Genomic DNA, 18,003 nt, shown 5'->3' on the forward strand with positions numbered 1-18,003 from the left:
TTCTAAAAAACAAACAGTCTCTTCTTTTCTCTTCTCTTGTTGTAATGTCGGTCTGTCCGCACATATTAAAGGACTAAATTTATTTTCTAAAAAAACACACTACTTAATTACGCAAACTTTCAGATTTAAACAATTTCAAGTTTTACTTGAAATTTATGGCGTCCATAAAAATTTATGTATCAGTTGAAATATGTCCAAGACGTACATCTTGTTACTTGAACTCCACACTTGTAATTTCATCTCAAGTTTTCTTGGTTCCCAACTAATTAAGAATTCATTGTAGAAAGGTGTCAACCGATTAGTGAAAAAGGAGAAACCTGTTTGATATACCCGATTTTGCTTATGTAGCCATATATTTGTCACATGAATGTGACCTCAATAAAATTTGTTAACTAAACTTCTAAAACCTACTAACTAGTTTTATCAAGTCAAATTGTTTTTTTTTCTTAAAAAATTATTCATATAGTGGCTTTTCTAAAAGCGTTTATAAATATAAATGAGTTTTTCTATAAAAATAAGATAATAAGGAAATTGGTTATTACACAATAATTTTTCAATACATAACAATTTATATTTAAAATATTACACTAAAGAACTATATAAAATATAAATTATTATATATAATTTTTTTATATACAATTTTCTCAAGCCTCAATTTATTACATAACTCATTAATTCAGAAAAAAGAAAAAGTCAATTCCGTGGTTATTTGTAAACACAAATGAGAAAGTCGACATACCGTCATTTTCCTCTTCTCCCGGAAAATGTGGAAAATTATTTAAAAAAAAAAAAAAAAAAAAAAAAAAAAAAAACTGCTTTCTGCTTTCTGCTTTCGTGTTCATATTCATGAGTCATGACACAGACAGACGGCAGAAAAGACTCGCTACTTTTTTTCGCTTATACTCGTAGCAACTCTCTCTTTCTCTCTCCCTAAAACTATATACATACATGATTCATATACACATACAGATACTTACATGTCACCTTTAAAAGATATATTCTGTTTCTAGTTTTTCATACTTCGGTTAAAAGAGAATTTCCAATTTCCATCTGGGTGTTCTCTTTTTTCCTTTTCGTTTATGCGATTAACTCCCTCGAAATTCTCTTGATTATTTGAAATGGGTTTTGGGTCTAATTTGATTTTGGTATTCGTTGGATTGATTTTTGTGGGTTCAAGATTAATTCATGGTTTTGGGACCTTTGGATTCGATATACATCATAGATACTCTGATCCAGTGAAGGGTATTTTGGATATTGATGATCGTCACCTACCTCAGATGGGTTCAGTCGATTATTACTCAGCTATGGCCCACCGTGACCGTCTCTTCCATCGCCGCCGTCTCGCCGGCGCCGGCGACGCTACCGTCGAATCCTCTCTAGCGTTTGTTGACGGCAATGAAACTTATCAGCTTCCTTCTCTCGGATTGTATGGCTTCTCTTCTGTTTATCTTTACTTATTGACTTCATATTTCCCTTCGATTCTGTTTCCGTTTTCACCATAGATTGAAATTGAATACAATAATTGAATTCTTTCAATGTCGATGACAAATTATCCCTACTTTATTGACTTTAATTTGGGGAATTCCGTCATCGGAGATGTAATCAGATTAAATTCGAATTGGGTATTTGTTAAATTAGCGAACAAAATCCAAGAACAACCAAATTCTTGATTGTTTATACTTCATACACATAATTCTTGAAATCTTGTGGGAAATTTTGCAGCTTGCATTATGCAAACGTATCTGTTGGAACTCCAAGTTTATGGTTTCTTGTCGCACTCGACACAGGAAGCGACTTGTTTTGGATACCTTGTGATTGTCGAAGCTGTGTCAAAGGATTAGTCACAAGATCAGGAAGAGTACGTATTTCATCACCATTTTTATCGTATCAGTAACAATAAAAGTAAAAGTAAACAAAAGGTGATGATTGTGTATTCTCTTAGCAGCTTGATTTCAATATATACAGCCCAAATACGTCTTCAACAAGTACAAGAGTTCCTTGTGATAGTAGTTCGTGTAGATTAAGAAAACAATGTTCAGCAAGACCCGAAATTTGTCCATATCAAGTGAATTATCTTTCAAGTAACACCTCATCAACTGGAATCTTGATAGAAGACACTTTACATTTAACAACAGAAGACACTTCATTGAAAGCCGTTGATGCAAAGATCAAGTTTGGGTACATATCTATGTGCTTACTAGGACTATTCTTTATAATCAAGATGAGCATGAGGAGGGTATTTATGTCTTTTGCTATTTTAATTTGTAGGTGTGGAATGATCCAAACGGGGTCATTTTTAGATGGGGCAGCTCCAAATGGGCTATTTGGGCTTGGAATGGAGAACATGTCGGTTCCTAGTATTTTAGCAAGTAATGGTCTTACTGCTAATTCATTCTCTATGTGTTTTGGTTCTGATGGAGCTGGAAGAATCAATTTTGGAGATACAGGAAGTTTGGATCAAGGAGAAACACCATTGAATCTTGATACACCTCAGTAAGTTAGTTTACTTGTGTATTATTTACAACATTCTACTTTCAAGTTTTTTCTTATTAAGACATTTATTTTAAACCCTAATCCATGAAATTTTTATCCACTAGTCGAACGTATAACATTAGCATGACACAAACAGTTGTGGGAGACAATGTTACAAATGTTGATTTCAACGCGATATTCGACACTGGCACTTCATTCACTTATTTGAATGATCCCGCATACTCGATTATTAGTGAAAGCGTAAGTATCATTACTTTAAATTTCTTTCTATTATAGCATTGTACTTTAAAAAAAAAAAAAAATCCGACTTATTCGAATGATTTGTTTTATGTTTTTGCAGTTTGCTTCACAGACAGAAGAGACTCGGAGTCAACCAAGTGACCTTCCTTTCGAGTATTGCTACGGCATAAGGTCAGTACAGAAAGAACGACTTAATAGAGAAAGCCAGAAAGCTAGAGAAACGAGGCTTTCCCGATTAAGTCATGCCTAATTACAAATTTGCCATTGTTCATTATTTACTTTCATTTCCCGAAGTTTGTTGTTATTTTCTTAAATATCATTTATCCAGACAACACTTGTTTTGTGCAGTCCGGGGCAACAGACGTTTGAAGCGCCACCGTTGAATCTAACAATGAAAGGAGGAGACCAGTTTTCCATCACCAATCCATTTGTTAATGTTCCTCTTGAAGTAAGACCCAATTTTTTTTTTGAATATATTTTCTTTACTTGTATCTATTTTAACTGGTTTAAAATTTAAACTTATCGGGTTATTGTGGTTATTTAGGATGGTGGATCCGTGCTTTGTTTGGGTATCGTGAAAAGCGAGGACATAAATATCATTGGACGTAAGTAACCTAACCCTCGTGATCCACTTCCATTTATTTTAGTACAGTTGTAAGATTTACAACTGTACTAAACAATCATTCTGAGTGACAAATTCACACAGAATGATCGCTCCTATAGATATAATATAAAGATTACATTGTTTTTTTTTATTATTATTCAGAAAACTTTATGACGGGGTATCGAGTAGTATTCGATCGCGAGAAGAATATTTTGGGTTGGAAACCTTCTAATTGTGAGTAAATCTTAACCAACACTTATCATATGACTGTTTTACTTTTACCCATTATGTTAAATGATTAACCTCATGATGGTTTTTATCTTTAGGTTACAATGCTATAGAATCAAATACATTACCAATAAGTCCACGGGCCTCACCCAAGGGTTCACCGTCTATGTCTGTGGGACCCGAGGCCACGGCTAGGAACGGTTCACCGAGCTCGAGTCAGATGCAGCCAGGAAATGGTGCATATGGGTTGATGACATCATCATATACATATTTCATAGTTATTGTTGCCAATTTTTTCATGGTTTTGTTGTAATTTTTTTTTCCATTTGTAGAGTTACATTGGTATATCATGCTATGATACACGGTATAGAGTATAGAATCATATCACATACATATAGAGATACATTTCCATTCTTATTTAGTTTTGGTGTATATATATAGTTTTGATTGTTGAGATGGATTCTGGTTTACATCTACTAATAAAATATGATGTCTTTCTGCTATGGTTTCCAAGTTCATGCAATTGTAGCATCCTACTTTTATTTATGTACAATGACATCTTACTCTTTTCCATATTACCAACATTGTGCTTTTAGTTTATTTTTTTCATATCCCTTCTCTCCTACTTAAAACACTTTTAGATTTTTCAAAATATAATATTATAATCCACGACCACTAGTATTCAAATCATTTTACTCTAAAATTCTACCCGATATCACATTGTACTTTCAATTTGTTTTTTATCAACGCCTTGAAATAACTAAATGGATTTTTTAAAATATAATGTTGTAATAAGAAGAAACAAAAGTAGAATGCTATAATAAATATTATGTTTCTATCTTTTTTTGCAATTAACCTCTCTAAAAATGAATCCAAAACAAACAAATATGGTAAGGAATACAAAACTTTATAACCATAACATTAAAATTAAAGGATAAAAAAAACAAAATTGAACACCGATCTCACACGAACAATAATCCCATCAAAATTTATGCCTTTATTTCCCTTTCCTCTTGGATTTCTTAGCATCGGAAGAAGGTAACAACGGGAGTTGTTTTGATTTCATTTTAACAGACTTGAGAAGCATTGACATCTCATATTTATCTTTCTTTGAATCAATTTTATCATCCACTTTTGAAGCCTGAATTTGTTCATACGAGTCATTATTATGTTCTCTCTCCTCCTCCCTCTCCATATCCCCCTTATGTTGCTTGTGTGCAACCTGACGCACATAAGCCGCACTCCTGTAACACCAATAGCATAAGGGGCAATTTCGTAAAAAACCATAACTTTTTGAAATATATATTTTTTAAATAAAAATGTACCTTTTGAATTGAGGATCCATGGGGTCCAAAGCGTAATCGGGTCGGGTAAAAAGAGATGAAAACCGTGGATCGTCATAATCAATGGTGGGTATCTTCTCCTCATCCATACCTTCTTTTTTCCCTTTTTGCCCCTTACTCTTTTTCCGTTTCAAATTATACCCTTTAACATTCCCATCATCATCACCAAGTAGTAATTCAAGTTCTTCTTTACTCGCTTCACCTTCTTTATCCAAATTTTTACCTTTTTTATCCTTTTTATCATTTTTATTATCTGCATCTCCGGCGAAAAAGTCGCCGGATTCCTCCACGGGTTCCCGGTCGGAATCATAACTGTCATCGGAATCCATGGATTTGCTTTTTCGAGCTTTCTTTTTTTCTTGTTTCTTGCGGAGATGAGCCTCCCAAACGGTTTCGGATTTTCTGTCTTTTTTCTCGAGGATTTTTTTGCTCAGATCTTCTAATCCGGTGTTGAAGGTGACTTCCATTTCCATTCCAGTGTCGTCTTTGTCGGAGTCGGAATCAGAACCGGATTGGAGTAGAGCACGGTATTTGTCTGTTTTTTGTCTCTTTCCGGAGTTTTTATTGTTTTCATCTTCTTCGGATTCGGATTCACTTTCACTTGAAGCAATGAATTCCTTTAATTGTTCTTCATCCTTAAAATACTCCGATTCCTTCACAGTATTATGAATCATTAATTACATATCATTTTAAAAAAATGAATAGGGGAAATTACATTTTCACCCCTGCGGTTAGTTGATTTTTACAGATACCATCTTTTTCGTTCCTGAAAAGTATTTTTCTCATGCTTTTTCGTCCTTGAATGGTTGAACTTAACGGTTGGACTTTGTTAATGTAAAATGACGAATATGCCCTCGTCTTTCGTCCCCTTCATCTTTATGTTCCAACAAAACCAAACCAAAAACTATGGGCTCGCCTAATTTCTTTGTTTTGATTCGAGTTATGGCTATGATTTTGAATTTTGTTTTTTTAATGTAAAATGACGAATATGCCCTCATCTCTCAAGAAACCCTGGATTTTGAAATCAAATGTGAAGCTAAAACTTTTAACTTCACATTTGATTTCAAAATCCAGGGTTTCTTGAACATAACATAAAGATGAGGGCTGAGAGATGAAGAACATGAGGGCATATTCGTCATTTTACATGGACGTAACAATTAAGTTAAGCGGCTCATGGACAAAAAAACGTTACTTTTCAGGACAAAAGGTTAAAAATGAAAAAATGGACCATTTCTATAAATACCAACTAACTACAAGGGAAAAAAATGTAATATACCCAAAAAGAAAAGATAAAATTAAACAAATTTTACACACCTTATCAATATTAATTTTCCTTTTAAGCTTCTTGGTACGTTGGGGTTCATTTTCATCCCAAGTAAGATCAATTTTACTTTGTTGCAATGCTCGAGTTTGAAAATCTACACCTTCATAATTTGCTGGAGCCTGAAACAAAAATATTTGGGAATGAATTGGGAGCATTAAAAGATTATAAAATTTCATTTATTTGTGTATAATATATCATCTAACTTTCATCTCTTTCTATTACAACATTCTACTTTCAGTTTTTTTCTCATCTCCAATTGGAACTTTTTTATGACTTATTACTATTAACTTTTTTTTAATAAGCACTCAATCCCATTTAAGGGATCAATGTACTTTCATGTTTTTATATTTTACGCCTCATCTTCTAATCATACTTCATTTTACCCCTTAAATATATTTTAGCTTTGAATATTTTTTTATTTATTTACTAGTTAATTATTTCTATCAAATATTTAATGACATCTTATTTATGAGATATAAACTTATAACGGTTATATAATATTTTAAACTTTTTTTATAACAATAACATTCATTTTTTTGTATTTTACGTTTATAAAATAAAAACCAGGTGTAATTATTTCTATTTTCGTTTGGTTTTGGCATTCAATGTCTATAAAATATGTTGTGTGTTTAAAAAATGACTTAGGATTTAAATAGAGAAGGATTGTGCTATGAACTGACTTAGGATTTAGAAATCAAACAAACAAGAACCCAAAACTAGTCACTGTATTGATTTAAAAACACTAAACAATATCCAAATGATTACCAAAAAAAGATAGTTTGGCAAATTCAAGAAGCCACTCTCAGGGAATGAAATACCAGATTTCTCACAAAAGATGATGATCCACTCTCCTACCCCACTACCCTCTTATACTATCTGACACAACAAACTACATTAGTAAAAATACCTAATTTACCCCTCCACTAAAAGATGCTCTTTCTACTTGGATGTAACTCCTTTCTTGCTCCTATAGAATAAGTGAGAGTAAATAGAGGTGTAGCAGATTGATTAGTTATAACTAAAAAAAATAAATAAATAAAACTATTTGAAAAGGTTAACCATTTGAGAGGTCATTTAACTAGAGGTTAAAGTTAATAAAATGATGAGGTGACAATAATTTTAAGTCATAGTATAAATTTACATAGCTACAATTGAATAAAATTTTCAAAGTACAATGGTGTAATAGGAAGAAATGACAATACCTCGGTTGCAACATCACGTGGAGGATGTTTAAACTCCATAGAGTCTGGAATAAACCTCAAATCCAGCATATTTGATGACCTTTCAAACTCGATTCCATCACAGGTTCTATAAATGTAATCAGCTGTAGCAACTGAATCACATACCACCACTGCAAAATAGTACCTGACAAGAAAAAAAAAACAACAAAAAATAAGTTGAGAAAGTGTTCCTTCTTCAAATATAGCATCCTACTTTCATTTTTTCTACAAATTAGAAGTGAATAATGCTCTATGATTGAGTAGGATTTTATTAATGAAATGCTCTAATAAGAAGAAATTTATTAGAAGAAATGAAAGTATGAGGCTATGCTATTTCTTGCATTTAACCCTTTTATAAAGCTTTTATTTTAATAAACAAGATTCAATTACCTTAATCTACTTAGTTCATAAGCCCTCAACTTGTCATTGTCTATCTCATTGTCATCATCACTGTTGTCACTATCACTTTTCCCATCATCATCAAATAAACCAACTGGGCCCCGCACTGCCTCCTCTTCCATACGCTTGAGTCCAAAATCAGATGGGTATACAGAAACAGACAAAATCTGCCCTGTTTTTGGCAGAAATGAGCTTAACACAACGTACAAGTCAACTGCCTAAAGAAGAAGAAGAAAAAAAAAGTGCAATGTTTAGGGACTGCACAACAGATAAAGAAAGCAAAGGATAGCTTAATCATTAATAGAACAAGTAAGTCCAAAACAGAAATTATCAATAAGATTATCATTCTTTAACTTTAACCTCATGTAGTCATGTGTCCATGTCAAAATTATAAAGTGGAATGATTAATTGTATTCTACTTAAAGATTTTAGCCTTATCATTGTTATGAATTTTGAGATGGCCACAAAATCCTGCATCACCATGTATTCTTGGTCAATAATTGAAGGATAAAGAAGTAACACCCTGCTGCACCCTCAGAAAATCACATTTTCTTCCTAGTAGACCAATAATAAAGAAGCTATATCTTGTACCAAGGCTAAATTTGCATAAAACAAGCCAAAAAAAACATAGCAGTAAGAATATATGATAATAGTAGATTCAATCTTTTAGGAAATACATGCACAAAGTTGACCACATTGAAAGATTATATAGCTATAAAGGAAATGATCGAGACAACTAAACCATGTCTACATATATGAACAGAGAATACAGCTCCAAGAAAAGCCATAATCATTTACATGTTCATGACTTCATGTACTTCAAAAGTGTTCTGAATAGATAGAGTGAAACTATAATCCAAATTGACGTTTAGAAACCAATTATGTATAATTCCACTCTTTTACCAAAAAAGTTTTATCTTTACTCTCATCATTAGTATGTCAGATGTAGGCTAAAACTAATGTAGTTTGTCTTCAAAATTGCAAAGTGGTCCTTTTTTGCCAGAGTAAGTAAACTTTAACAAATAACCAATTACACCAAATAGCTTGTCCCTGTGGCACCCTAGTGCTTCTGTATAAACATTCACCAGTTGTTGATTCCACACAAAGTAAATGCAAAAGAACAAAGAATCTCACTCACCCGAACTTGATTCCAATCCAAATTAACAATTGCGAGCCTGTGAGTTTCTTTGTCAATTTCAGGTACATTCTCCTCCAGCTATCTCCATTTAAGTTTCAAAATTTTCAATAGAAACCACAACAGAAAATTAGTATAATCATTTTTTGGAAAAATGATCGCACAGAATATTATAAATGAAATTCACCTGCAAACCAGTAGTTTCCTCTTCTAGATAAGCTTCATCGTCTTCATCTGTATCCGTTGTAGTATCATCATCCATTAAATCATCTTCACCTTTTTCTTTCTCTTCCTCTTCCTCTTCCTCTTCTTCCGAGGATTCCGTTCCCAATTCCGGCGCTGATTTGAATTTAGACGATGTTTGCTTAACAGCCTTCAAAATTTCGGCGTCATCACTCTCAGATTCCTCCTTCTCTTCGTCGCTTTCCACGTCGTCATCGTCATCCGATTCCTCAGGTTGTTTTTTCTGTTTCTTTTCTTCAGCATCCATTCGATAATAGTGTTTAAGAGCACTTTGAGATGAGTCTCCATCTTGTTTAGCTCTGCCTCGCTTATCTACACGAGCAGAGGAAGTAGAGAAGTTCTTATCAGTGAACATACGACTAAAACGCGAATCAATCGCCACCTTTGTTTTGTGCTTCGGCACATCCTGAAACCTAGGATCCTTCTGCGACAGAGCAAACCTGTCGTCTGTGATTGCTTTGTTGCCGCCGCCGAACACGCGGTTTCCGGTGACTTCTACAGCCTTGTTAGCATCTGGATTTTTCTTTGCCCCATTTTTGTTCTTGCTTTTGCTTTTGGAACCCATTGAAATCGTTCAGTAGACAAAACAGTGAGGAGTAGGAGGAGGTTTATGACCAGCAAAATAAAACATAAACCCTAGATACTAACGGGTCAAGATAATGAGATGAAAACGGGTTACAATTCAAGTCGAGTGGATTTGGATCGAACCGATTTATTTCGAAAATAAAATAGCCCTAGTAGTCAACGGCGTTTACAAATGGGTTATGAAAAAATAAAAATAAATAAATAATCATTGTTAAAAACGGATTCTATAGGGTCATGAGAAAACAAATATATAAAAAATTATATTATATATGTTTCTACAATTCTAAATAGTAAATACATGACAAATATGTAAGGAAAAAATGAAAAAAAAAAATAGTGTGTTAGAGCAGAAAATCTTTAAAATATACAAAATAGTTGTAAAAGTATAATTTTTCTAAATATGAATTAGTAAAATAATTTTCTAAATATGAATTAGTAAAAGTATATTTGTAAAAAATGATATAACAAAAAGTTGTAAAATAATACTTTTCTAAAAAAACTAAGTCTAAAAAAACATATAAAAACAAAGTTGAAAATAAAAGTTTAGAAAAAATAATATAAGAAATTGTACCAAACGTATAAAAATAAAAAAAATAATAATCTTTTGGTTAAAATTATTATTAAAAAAAAAAGGTTGCATGTACCGAACTTGGGTTAGACTGTTGTGTATAGGTCACACTTATACCCACTCACAAGGATGCCACATCATCATCTTCTCTCCATAACATCTAAAAGGGATGGTGTTCATTTTATTGAAACGGTGTTGATGAAGAATAAAAGCATAAAAAAGTGAAAAACATAGGAATGAAGAAGGAAAAAACAGATGTTAAGGGGTGTTACGTTGGCCATGGGAAGCAGCGAGAAACCAAGGGGGGCGGTGTTGGTAGCATTATATTGGCGTTGAGGTGCCTCCACGTAGGGAAAAACTCCCATTAACTCATACCTTGCAATCTTAGGGATTTCGGACAGACAAGTGAGTTAGCCGTGACTCGCAAATAAAAATAAGGGGAAAGATGATCGAATGACAATGGAAAAACACCTTAGCCACTAAGCTATTTTCAAATATCATCACAAAAATATCTTTTTGGCATTAGTTAAAATTATTAATATAAATTAAAATTGTTGTTTCTTTATAATATCCTAAAATATTAGTTAAATTTATTAAAATAAATTAAAATTATTTGTGTTTATAATATCCTAAAAATTTATAGTTGACTATATCTATAGATAGCCTTGGCCTAAGCAAGTAAGGTTGGCAATTCTCAACACGATCCGCGATGCAATTCGCGACACGACACAAAATAAATGAGTTTGGGTTGAATATTTCAATCCGCCAACCCGCGAACCTGCCAACCCGTTTATTAAACGGGTCATATATGGGTTTCTCAAAAAATAAACGAGTTCACCTGCCAAACTGTTTATATTTTTAATAAAAAAAATTATTTTATTTTTAAATGTATTTTTGTATCAAGTAATAAGTATTAATATTTAATAAGTATTATATAATATATACCTCTGATTCATAGACCATTTGACTGTTTTGACATTTTGATTCGTGGTGGATGGCCTAAGGTTGTAAGTCGTAACATGTAAGGAAAAGTCTGTAACCATTTTAACCATTTGCTCTAAATAATCAAATCGCGTATGAGCGGATCTCCTTCTTCGACTCTCCTAGACTTCCAGTCTCTCGATCTCTCCCGATCTCCCACAGTACCACTCTCCCCTCTGTTACTCTGTGATCAAAATCAGGTATCAAAATCAAATCGTGTATAGAAATCACAAACGACGTGAACGCCTAAAGGCTGAAGTGGTGAAGCCCTGAACGTGAGTCGCCAATATAATCTTCTGGTATGTTTCAAACCCGCCAACCCGTTTAAATAAATGGGTCGTCGGGTCATATATGAGTTTATGTTCCAAACCCACCAACTCATGACCTGTATATTTAAATGGGTCGTGTTTGGATTGATATATTTTAACCCGTCAACCCACCAATCCGTGACACGCCAACCCGAACACAATACGATTGTCAGGCCTATAAGCAAGTATGAAAGAGTTTCAGGAACGCAATTAGGCTTTAGGCTTAGCAAATTACATCAATAGACTAAATATTGGACATTTGGGCTCAGTGTAGTGAAATACTAAGAGTCTAACACCATTTTGTTGGGCAAAGATTATTTAAATAGCCCAAAACTTTTATTAAATGGAATTTAAATTAGTGAAAAATAACTTATTAGCTATTTATTTAAAATAAAAAACACATCTTCAAACATTTATTGATAAAATTTTGTATAATTATTATAAGGTTTTGGAAGTGGAAAAAGAAATATAACATTGATATTTATAAATTCATTTAATTTTTTTGTTTTAAATATAACAGTGATATTTACGTTTTTTTTTTCTAAACTACGATTGGCCTAAAGGAATGTATTAAGATCATGTGGTGGTCTTTGGATTCATGGATTGGATGTAAATATGACTTGATTTTCCATATACTTTTTTTGTTAATCTTAGTGCATGTAAAAAGTTACTTTTTAACAACTTTTTTGCGACATTATAGGAAATTTCTATTACATAATTGATTATTGAACCAATAACGCGTGATTTTATTTACGGTGTCTTTTCAATATAGAAAAAGAAATGCTACATTAATTTTTTTAGTATGGAAAATGATACATGGTAATTTTATTATGTGTTCATCGGTGCAGGTTAATATATGTAAATATAATATTTCAGTTAAAGATGTTAAATGATGATTAAAAAGTCTCAACCGGTTCAAAAAAATCATAAAAAGTCTCAAGTACGAAAGTAAGTTTATCAACTCCAAGAAGTATTGATATCTTAAACGTAAAATATAAAAAACCATTTGAATTTATACAACCACAATTTTACCCATTTTTTCTTTTCTTAATGATAAAAATGTATTTCATGCCTAAAAGTAAGATGCTTTTAAAGAACATCATAAAAGTAAATATAAATAAAAAACTTTTAATAGACTGGAAAGTTCATGCAAAAAGTTTGAAAGCAAAATGCTCCAATCAAGAATAGTTTTCCTAGACCTAAAATCTCTATTTACAAATCAATTTACAACTTTGTCGGCATGCCATACAAGGATCATCAAAGTACTAAGTTGGATGATATAAATTCATCTCTGGAAAAATATCATTAAATCCATAGATGTGTTGTCATTTATTCGACAGCCTCTTACAATTGAATCGTCTTTCTTATATTTTTCGTAAAAAAAATCATGCATTATTATTTTTGTTAATATATAAAAGAAAACTAACGTGTAAACGTAGATCTTGTGTTAGATTTTGTTAAATTAAAATAGTTAAGTGCGTATTTGGATCTACAAATAGCCCATTAATTATAAACACCATGTAACTTGATTGAAAGTAGTGCTTCGATCCATGGCTTCCCTGATTATCTCACTTCTCATTTTCTCATTCTTCTTCTTTCTTGGAACGCCATTAAGCTCTAACTACTACCAGAATACATGTCCAAATGTAGAATCAATCATCAAGAAAGTTGTATCCGATGCCACAAGGAATGACAAAACAGCCCCTGCTGGACTCCTTCGAATGCACTTCCACGACTGTTTCATAAGGGTATGCATAAACTAACAACCATTCCTTATTTAATTTGGAAGCATCATATATACATACTTACATGCATCTTTTAGATGATATATGTTGTGTTTACCGGATTTTCGTGGTGTACTGAAGGGATGTGATGGTTCGGTGCTTTTGAATTCAAAGGGTAAGAACACTGCCGAAAAAGACGGACCCCCGAATGTTTCTCTACATGCATTTTATGTCATTGATAATGCGAAGAAAGCAGTCGAGTCTGTGTGTCCTGGTGTGGTTTCGTGTGCTGATATCTTAGCATTAGCTGCAAGAGATGCAATTGTGTTGGTAAGCTTAAAAAACTATTTTGTATCTAAGGTCTAATACTGTGTTTGACATTTATTGGACTATGACTGTCTGGACTGGACTGAGACTTTAATGTGACCGAAACCGATGTCAATAGACTCAAAAAGGTGAGAAACATGGGACAGAGTTTAGCATTTGAAGTGTACTCTGTGCAAAAGACATGAATGTCCTCTTGATCCTCATCATTGAAAAAACAATACATATTCAATTAGGCATTGTTTGGAATGTATAAGTTAGCTTATTGCAATTTAGTGTTTAATATCAATAAAAATAGCTTATAAGCTAACTTTCTAAAAATCTATTTGAGTTAATCTCATGGGCTTTTTGGCTTTTTCCACAAGTTTTCCAAATATACCATTACATGTTAGATTTAATTATACATCTAATTAAATATCATTTTGTGTCATAATACATTTTTTCATCTAGTTTATTAGTTAGTTTATATCAAATGTTATTTCTTTCTGTTTTTATCGTTCAGCTATGAACTACCATGTAGCTTATAGGCAAAAACTAGTTTTTCAGCTAAAAAGTATATATTTAGTAAGTCGGTCAAATAGAGCTTTAATGTGCACAAGAGAAAGTGTGTTTCTATGTTTGGAGTTATTGTAATGTAGGCTGGAGGACCATCTTGGGATGTACCTAAAGGAAGAAAAGATGGAAGAATATCTAAGGCTAGTGATACCAGCCAACTACCAGCACCTACCTTTAACATATCTCAACTTCAACAAAGTTTCTCTCAAAGAGGTCTTTCTTTGGAAGATCTAGCAGCACTTTCAGGTATTTTAACTTCAAGGGTTAAATGCATAATTATGCGATGACGTTTCATCATTTTGTTGGTTTATGCAAAGGCTGGCTTTATACGATATATGCAAGGGCATTTCATTAAGGATAAAAGGATGGATGCACTAGCTTTACCGGTTGAAACATGGCTCCAATTGTATAAATTTGGTAGAATAATCAAATATTATGGCATAAATTGGTAGAAATCTCAGACATTGTTGTATAAATTGCTAAAATGGTGTTTAATTCATTTTTTTTTTACTAAAAGCTAAGCTAAACCGAAAAAATGATTTGTAGCAAAAAAAAACCCGTCATATTTCAGTTTTTTTTTTTTTTATTTCTAGATTATACAAAATCGGTTTTTGATTTTTTAAATTTCTAGTTTTTGGGGTTCGTTTTGCATCTATATATTTAGGATAGCTATTTATGACAAATGTTTAATAAACACTAATATTAAATAAATAAATGAATTAATAATAACATATACCTATCATTTCGGTTTAATAAATAACAAAAACCATACCAATAGTTTTCAAAATAATATGGTTTTTCTGTTTTTCGTCTAAAACCAATTTATTACATAAACTAAGAAAAAATTTAATTGTTAATAAAACAAATGTCAAGTTAACCCTAATTTACATTCCTTAGGTGGACATACACTTGGGTTCTCTCATTGTTCATCATTCAACAACAGAATCCATAACTTCAACTCCACACTTGACATCGATCCTTCGCTCCAACCTTCATTTGCTTCAAGTTTAAGACGATTTTGCACAACCAAAAACAATGTAAATAATGCAGGAGTCGCAATGGATCCTTCATCTACTTCTTTTGATAACACATACTATAAACTGATATTCCAACACAAAGTTCTATTTTCATCGGATAATGCTTTGCTCAGCACCCCTAAGACCAAAAATTTGGTATCCAACTTTGCAAGCTCAAAGGATGCGTTTTTTAAAGCATTTGTAAAGTCTATGATCAAGATGAGTAGCATCAATGGTGGCCAGGAAATTAGGAAGAATTGTAGGTTTGTAAACTAAGTGTTTTCCCTATTTATGATGTATATAAAGTATTATAGGGCTCTTGGATTGTATTTAGAAACATATGTAAACTATATGCAAGTTATAGCAAGTATGCTATGTAATTTAGCCGAAATTCTAAAAGAAAATTGTGTTCGTAAATGCTACCTAAGGGCAACCATAATACATTGAACTTCATAAAGTTCAATAGATTACCACATCATCATTCTACATTCCAAAAAACTTTATCATTTTTTTCATGCAATGTCTTCAACTCTACAAAGTACAACTAGACTTATCATCTTATTCAACTCTACCATGGAACTCTTCATTATGGATGCTCTAAGTTCCACTGCTTTGTTTTGTTGAGGTAACCCATAACCCAATGTTTTTTTAAGAGGTATAATATTAATTATTTACTTTCATTTAATTTATCATTGTGAGATTTTTTGTTGTTTTTTCATTATTATGAAATTTATAATATTTTGTTGACGTAGCATTAATGTGAGTACATGATCCGAGTAATTTATTAAAATAAACTTTGTATAGCCTGTTTACAACACGCTTAATTAATGTAACATCGTGATTTTTCACCCAAAAATTTTCTTTTATTTTAACCAATTATTATCAGAAAATCATTAAGTCTTATAAAAACATCACCAATAGTTAATTTGAAAATCTTAAAAAAAAAAAAATAACCCATCAAAATCCATAGTGGTATAAACCTAAAAACACAAACACTAAAAGCAAGTGTAAATGAAACATCATAAGAAGTCTCAAACTGGTATCATCACTACTAATCAAAGGACTATAACTACCCATAAGAACCCAACCTCACCAGGCCATCAATAATCAAGCTACATGTACCAATGCAAAGCCACAACAACAGGCAAGAAACAAATGGCAGCATCAACACAGTGATTCAATCTCAAACATATAAGCATGGAAATAAAGCATACACATATGTCATGTTATGTCATGCAACACATCAATCTATGCAATATTCATCGATAACTATTAATATACACATTAATACATACATTCTTTCATCATAGTAATTATTAATTTATTTTCTTCGCTATAATTACTATTTACTATTAGTGTCCCTCGCTAAACTAGGGTCTATTGCATCACTAAAACATCCCCAAATAAAGACCATATTCACTACTAACGTGACCTGGCGACCCACTGCACCAAATTGGGCGCGACTCCCACACATAACACCGTCCCTCGTTCTCTGCCTTCGCTACTCCGACTTTACATGCACAGGCACAATGCGTTGTCATTATAGGGTGGTATCTAGTACCTCCACGAGTACACCTACACCCAAACATGATGTTTGTACATGGATTCCAAGATCACCAACATCACTCCAATCCCAGTATACCCATGTGCACCACGATCATGCCTCGAAATGGTCAAGTAGAAAACCATCTGACACCGTCTTAGCTTAAGCTCTTTTCCTTTAACGATATCCTTCCACCGTGATATCTTGTAAGGGCACGTACCTAAGTTAGGTTACTACCCTTTAACCCTACTATGTGCATTTCCCCTTTTATTTAACTAATTAGATAATTAAATAATTTTTCTTTCACATGGGTAAAACACACACCTCACCAAGTATCATTATGTAATCATGCAAGTGAATTATTATTATAATTAATTCATGGCCTACTACATCTTCCAAACACACATCCAATGTATATCAATACAAATATACTTAACAACATGTGATAGCATATGATGAGATACACCTTTCAATCAAACAACATCTAGCATGCATATCATAGTTTCATTTAAAGGTGACAAAACAGAAAATATAGCATGCGTAACATCATAATATAACCACACAAAAGTCCCCACGTCTAGCATGGACCTAGCCCTCTCAATTTGCACCAAATGTTTAATTTAAGAACGCTAGCATAAAAGGTTTCCTAAATTCAATTGCATTCATAAATAACTTTACATATCTAGGTTATATTGTCACACCCCCAAACCAGAACGGCAGAAACGTCTGGGGGCGGATGACTTCATGTACAGTATCATAACGATTGAATATGAATGAAACATAGCAACCAAACATCATACATTACAATATACCAATATTCATTGTCTTACAAATTGTACTTGTTTATCAGTTACACAAAAAATAACATAAAGCATGGTTGCTCAAAAGGTAGTAAAATAATCCCGATCCAAGGCTCGATGTAACGCCTGTGTTTCTAGGCTAGACATTAATGATGATGTAACATTCTAGGTTAACCTTTGTAAATCGTTGTGAAATAATTAAAAAAATGTATTATTTTGAGTGTTATGTGTTTTATGCTTAATTGTGTAACTTAAATGAATTAAGAACAAGAATAATCATAATAATAAAATATTAGATAAGCCCGATATCTATGAAGGAAGTTGTAGTGGTCGTGGCAAGGTTTCCGAATATATAAAGAATTTCGAAATC

General features: G+C 32.5%; 3 protein-coding genes across 4 annotated transcripts; 2 read left to right on the plus strand and 1 right to left on the minus strand.

Moving 5' to 3' along the window:
- Positions 1 to 807: 807 nt before the first annotated feature.
- Positions 808 to 4,068, plus strand: LOC111892157 (aspartyl protease family protein 1). Of its 2 annotated transcripts, none has more exons than XM_023888222.3 (10): positions 808 to 1,426; positions 1,723 to 1,858; positions 1,943 to 2,178; positions 2,269 to 2,493; positions 2,598 to 2,733; positions 2,834 to 2,904; positions 3,082 to 3,181; positions 3,278 to 3,338; positions 3,500 to 3,571; positions 3,664 to 4,068. In XM_023888222.3, exons 1-10 carry the CDS (start codon positions 1,119 to 1,121, stop codon positions 3,876 to 3,878), a joined length of 1,560 nt encoding a protein of 519 aa, XP_023743990.1. In that variant the 5' UTR covers positions 808 to 1,118; the 3' UTR covers positions 3,879 to 4,068. The 2 variants fall into 2 exon arrangements, with proteins under 2 accessions (XP_023743990.1, XP_023743991.1); XM_023888223.3 differs by having other exon boundaries at positions 811 to 1,426; positions 1,946 to 2,178.
- A 310-nt stretch (positions 4,069 to 4,378) lies between these two features.
- LOC111892154 (pre-rRNA-processing protein esf1) lies at positions 4,379 to 9,863 on the minus strand. The gene is made up of 7 exons (XM_023888220.3): positions 9,174 to 9,863; positions 8,990 to 9,067; positions 7,843 to 8,069; positions 7,435 to 7,597; positions 6,223 to 6,351; positions 4,891 to 5,561; positions 4,379 to 4,809 (listed from the first exon to the last, which is right to left on the minus strand). Exons 1-7 carry the CDS (start codon positions 9,792 to 9,794, stop codon positions 4,563 to 4,565), a joined length of 2,136 nt encoding a protein of 711 aa, XP_023743988.1. The 5' UTR covers positions 9,795 to 9,863; the 3' UTR covers positions 4,379 to 4,562.
- Positions 9,864 to 13,012: 3,149 nt separating this feature from the next.
- On the plus strand, positions 13,013 to 15,707 carry LOC111892158 (peroxidase 64). The gene is made up of 4 exons (XM_023888224.3): positions 13,013 to 13,419; positions 13,537 to 13,725; positions 14,358 to 14,520; positions 15,172 to 15,707. Exons 1-4 carry the CDS (start codon positions 13,222 to 13,224, stop codon positions 15,564 to 15,566), a joined length of 945 nt encoding a protein of 314 aa, XP_023743992.1. The 5' UTR covers positions 13,013 to 13,221; the 3' UTR covers positions 15,567 to 15,707.
- Positions 15,708 to 18,003: the final 2,296 nt, after the last annotated feature.

This window comes from Lactuca sativa, chromosome 4, assembly GCF_002870075.4.
Source record: "Lactuca sativa cultivar Salinas chromosome 4, Lsat_Salinas_v11, whole genome shotgun sequence".
In the NCBI taxonomy this organism is placed as follows: domain Eukaryota; kingdom Viridiplantae; phylum Streptophyta; class Magnoliopsida; order Asterales; family Asteraceae; genus Lactuca; species Lactuca sativa.

What these genes read in the sequence shown, in the direction of transcription:
- LOC111892154 (XM_023888220.3), bottom strand. Translation starts at nt 9,794, where the DNA reads ATGGGTTCCAAAAGCAAAAGCAAGAACAAAAATGGGGCAAAGAAAAAT. An exon ending in AGGAAACTACTGGTTTGCAG is followed by an intron (nt 9,068 to 9,173) that starts GTGAATTTCATT and finishes AAATGGAGATAG; the next exon opens with CTGGAGGAGAATGTACCTGA. An exon ending in TATGAACTAAGTAGATTAAG is followed by an intron (nt 7,598 to 7,842) that starts GTAATTGAATCT and finishes TTTTCTTGTCAG; the next exon opens with GTACTATTTTGCAGTGGTGG.
- LOC111892158 (XM_023888224.3), top strand. Translation starts at nt 13,222, where the DNA reads ATGGCTTCCCTGATTATCTCACTTCTCATTTTCTCATTCTTCTTCTTT. An exon ending in TCCACGACTGTTTCATAAGG is followed by an intron (nt 13,420 to 13,536) that starts GTATGCATAAAC and finishes GGTGTACTGAAG; the next exon opens with GGATGTGATGGTTCGGTGCT. An exon ending in AGATCTAGCAGCACTTTCAG is followed by an intron (nt 14,521 to 15,171) that starts GTATTTTAACTT and finishes TACATTCCTTAG; the next exon opens with GTGGACATACACTTGGGTTC.
- LOC111892157 (XM_023888222.3), top strand. Translation starts at nt 1,119, where the DNA reads ATGGGTTTTGGGTCTAATTTGATTTTGGTATTCGTTGGATTGATTTTT. An exon ending in TTGTTAATGTTCCTCTTGAA is followed by an intron (nt 3,182 to 3,277) that starts GTAAGACCCAAT and finishes GTGGTTATTTAG; the next exon opens with GATGGTGGATCCGTGCTTTG. An exon ending in GGACATAAATATCATTGGAC is followed by an intron (nt 3,339 to 3,499) that starts GTAAGTAACCTA and finishes ATTATTATTCAG; the next exon opens with AAAACTTTATGACGGGGTAT.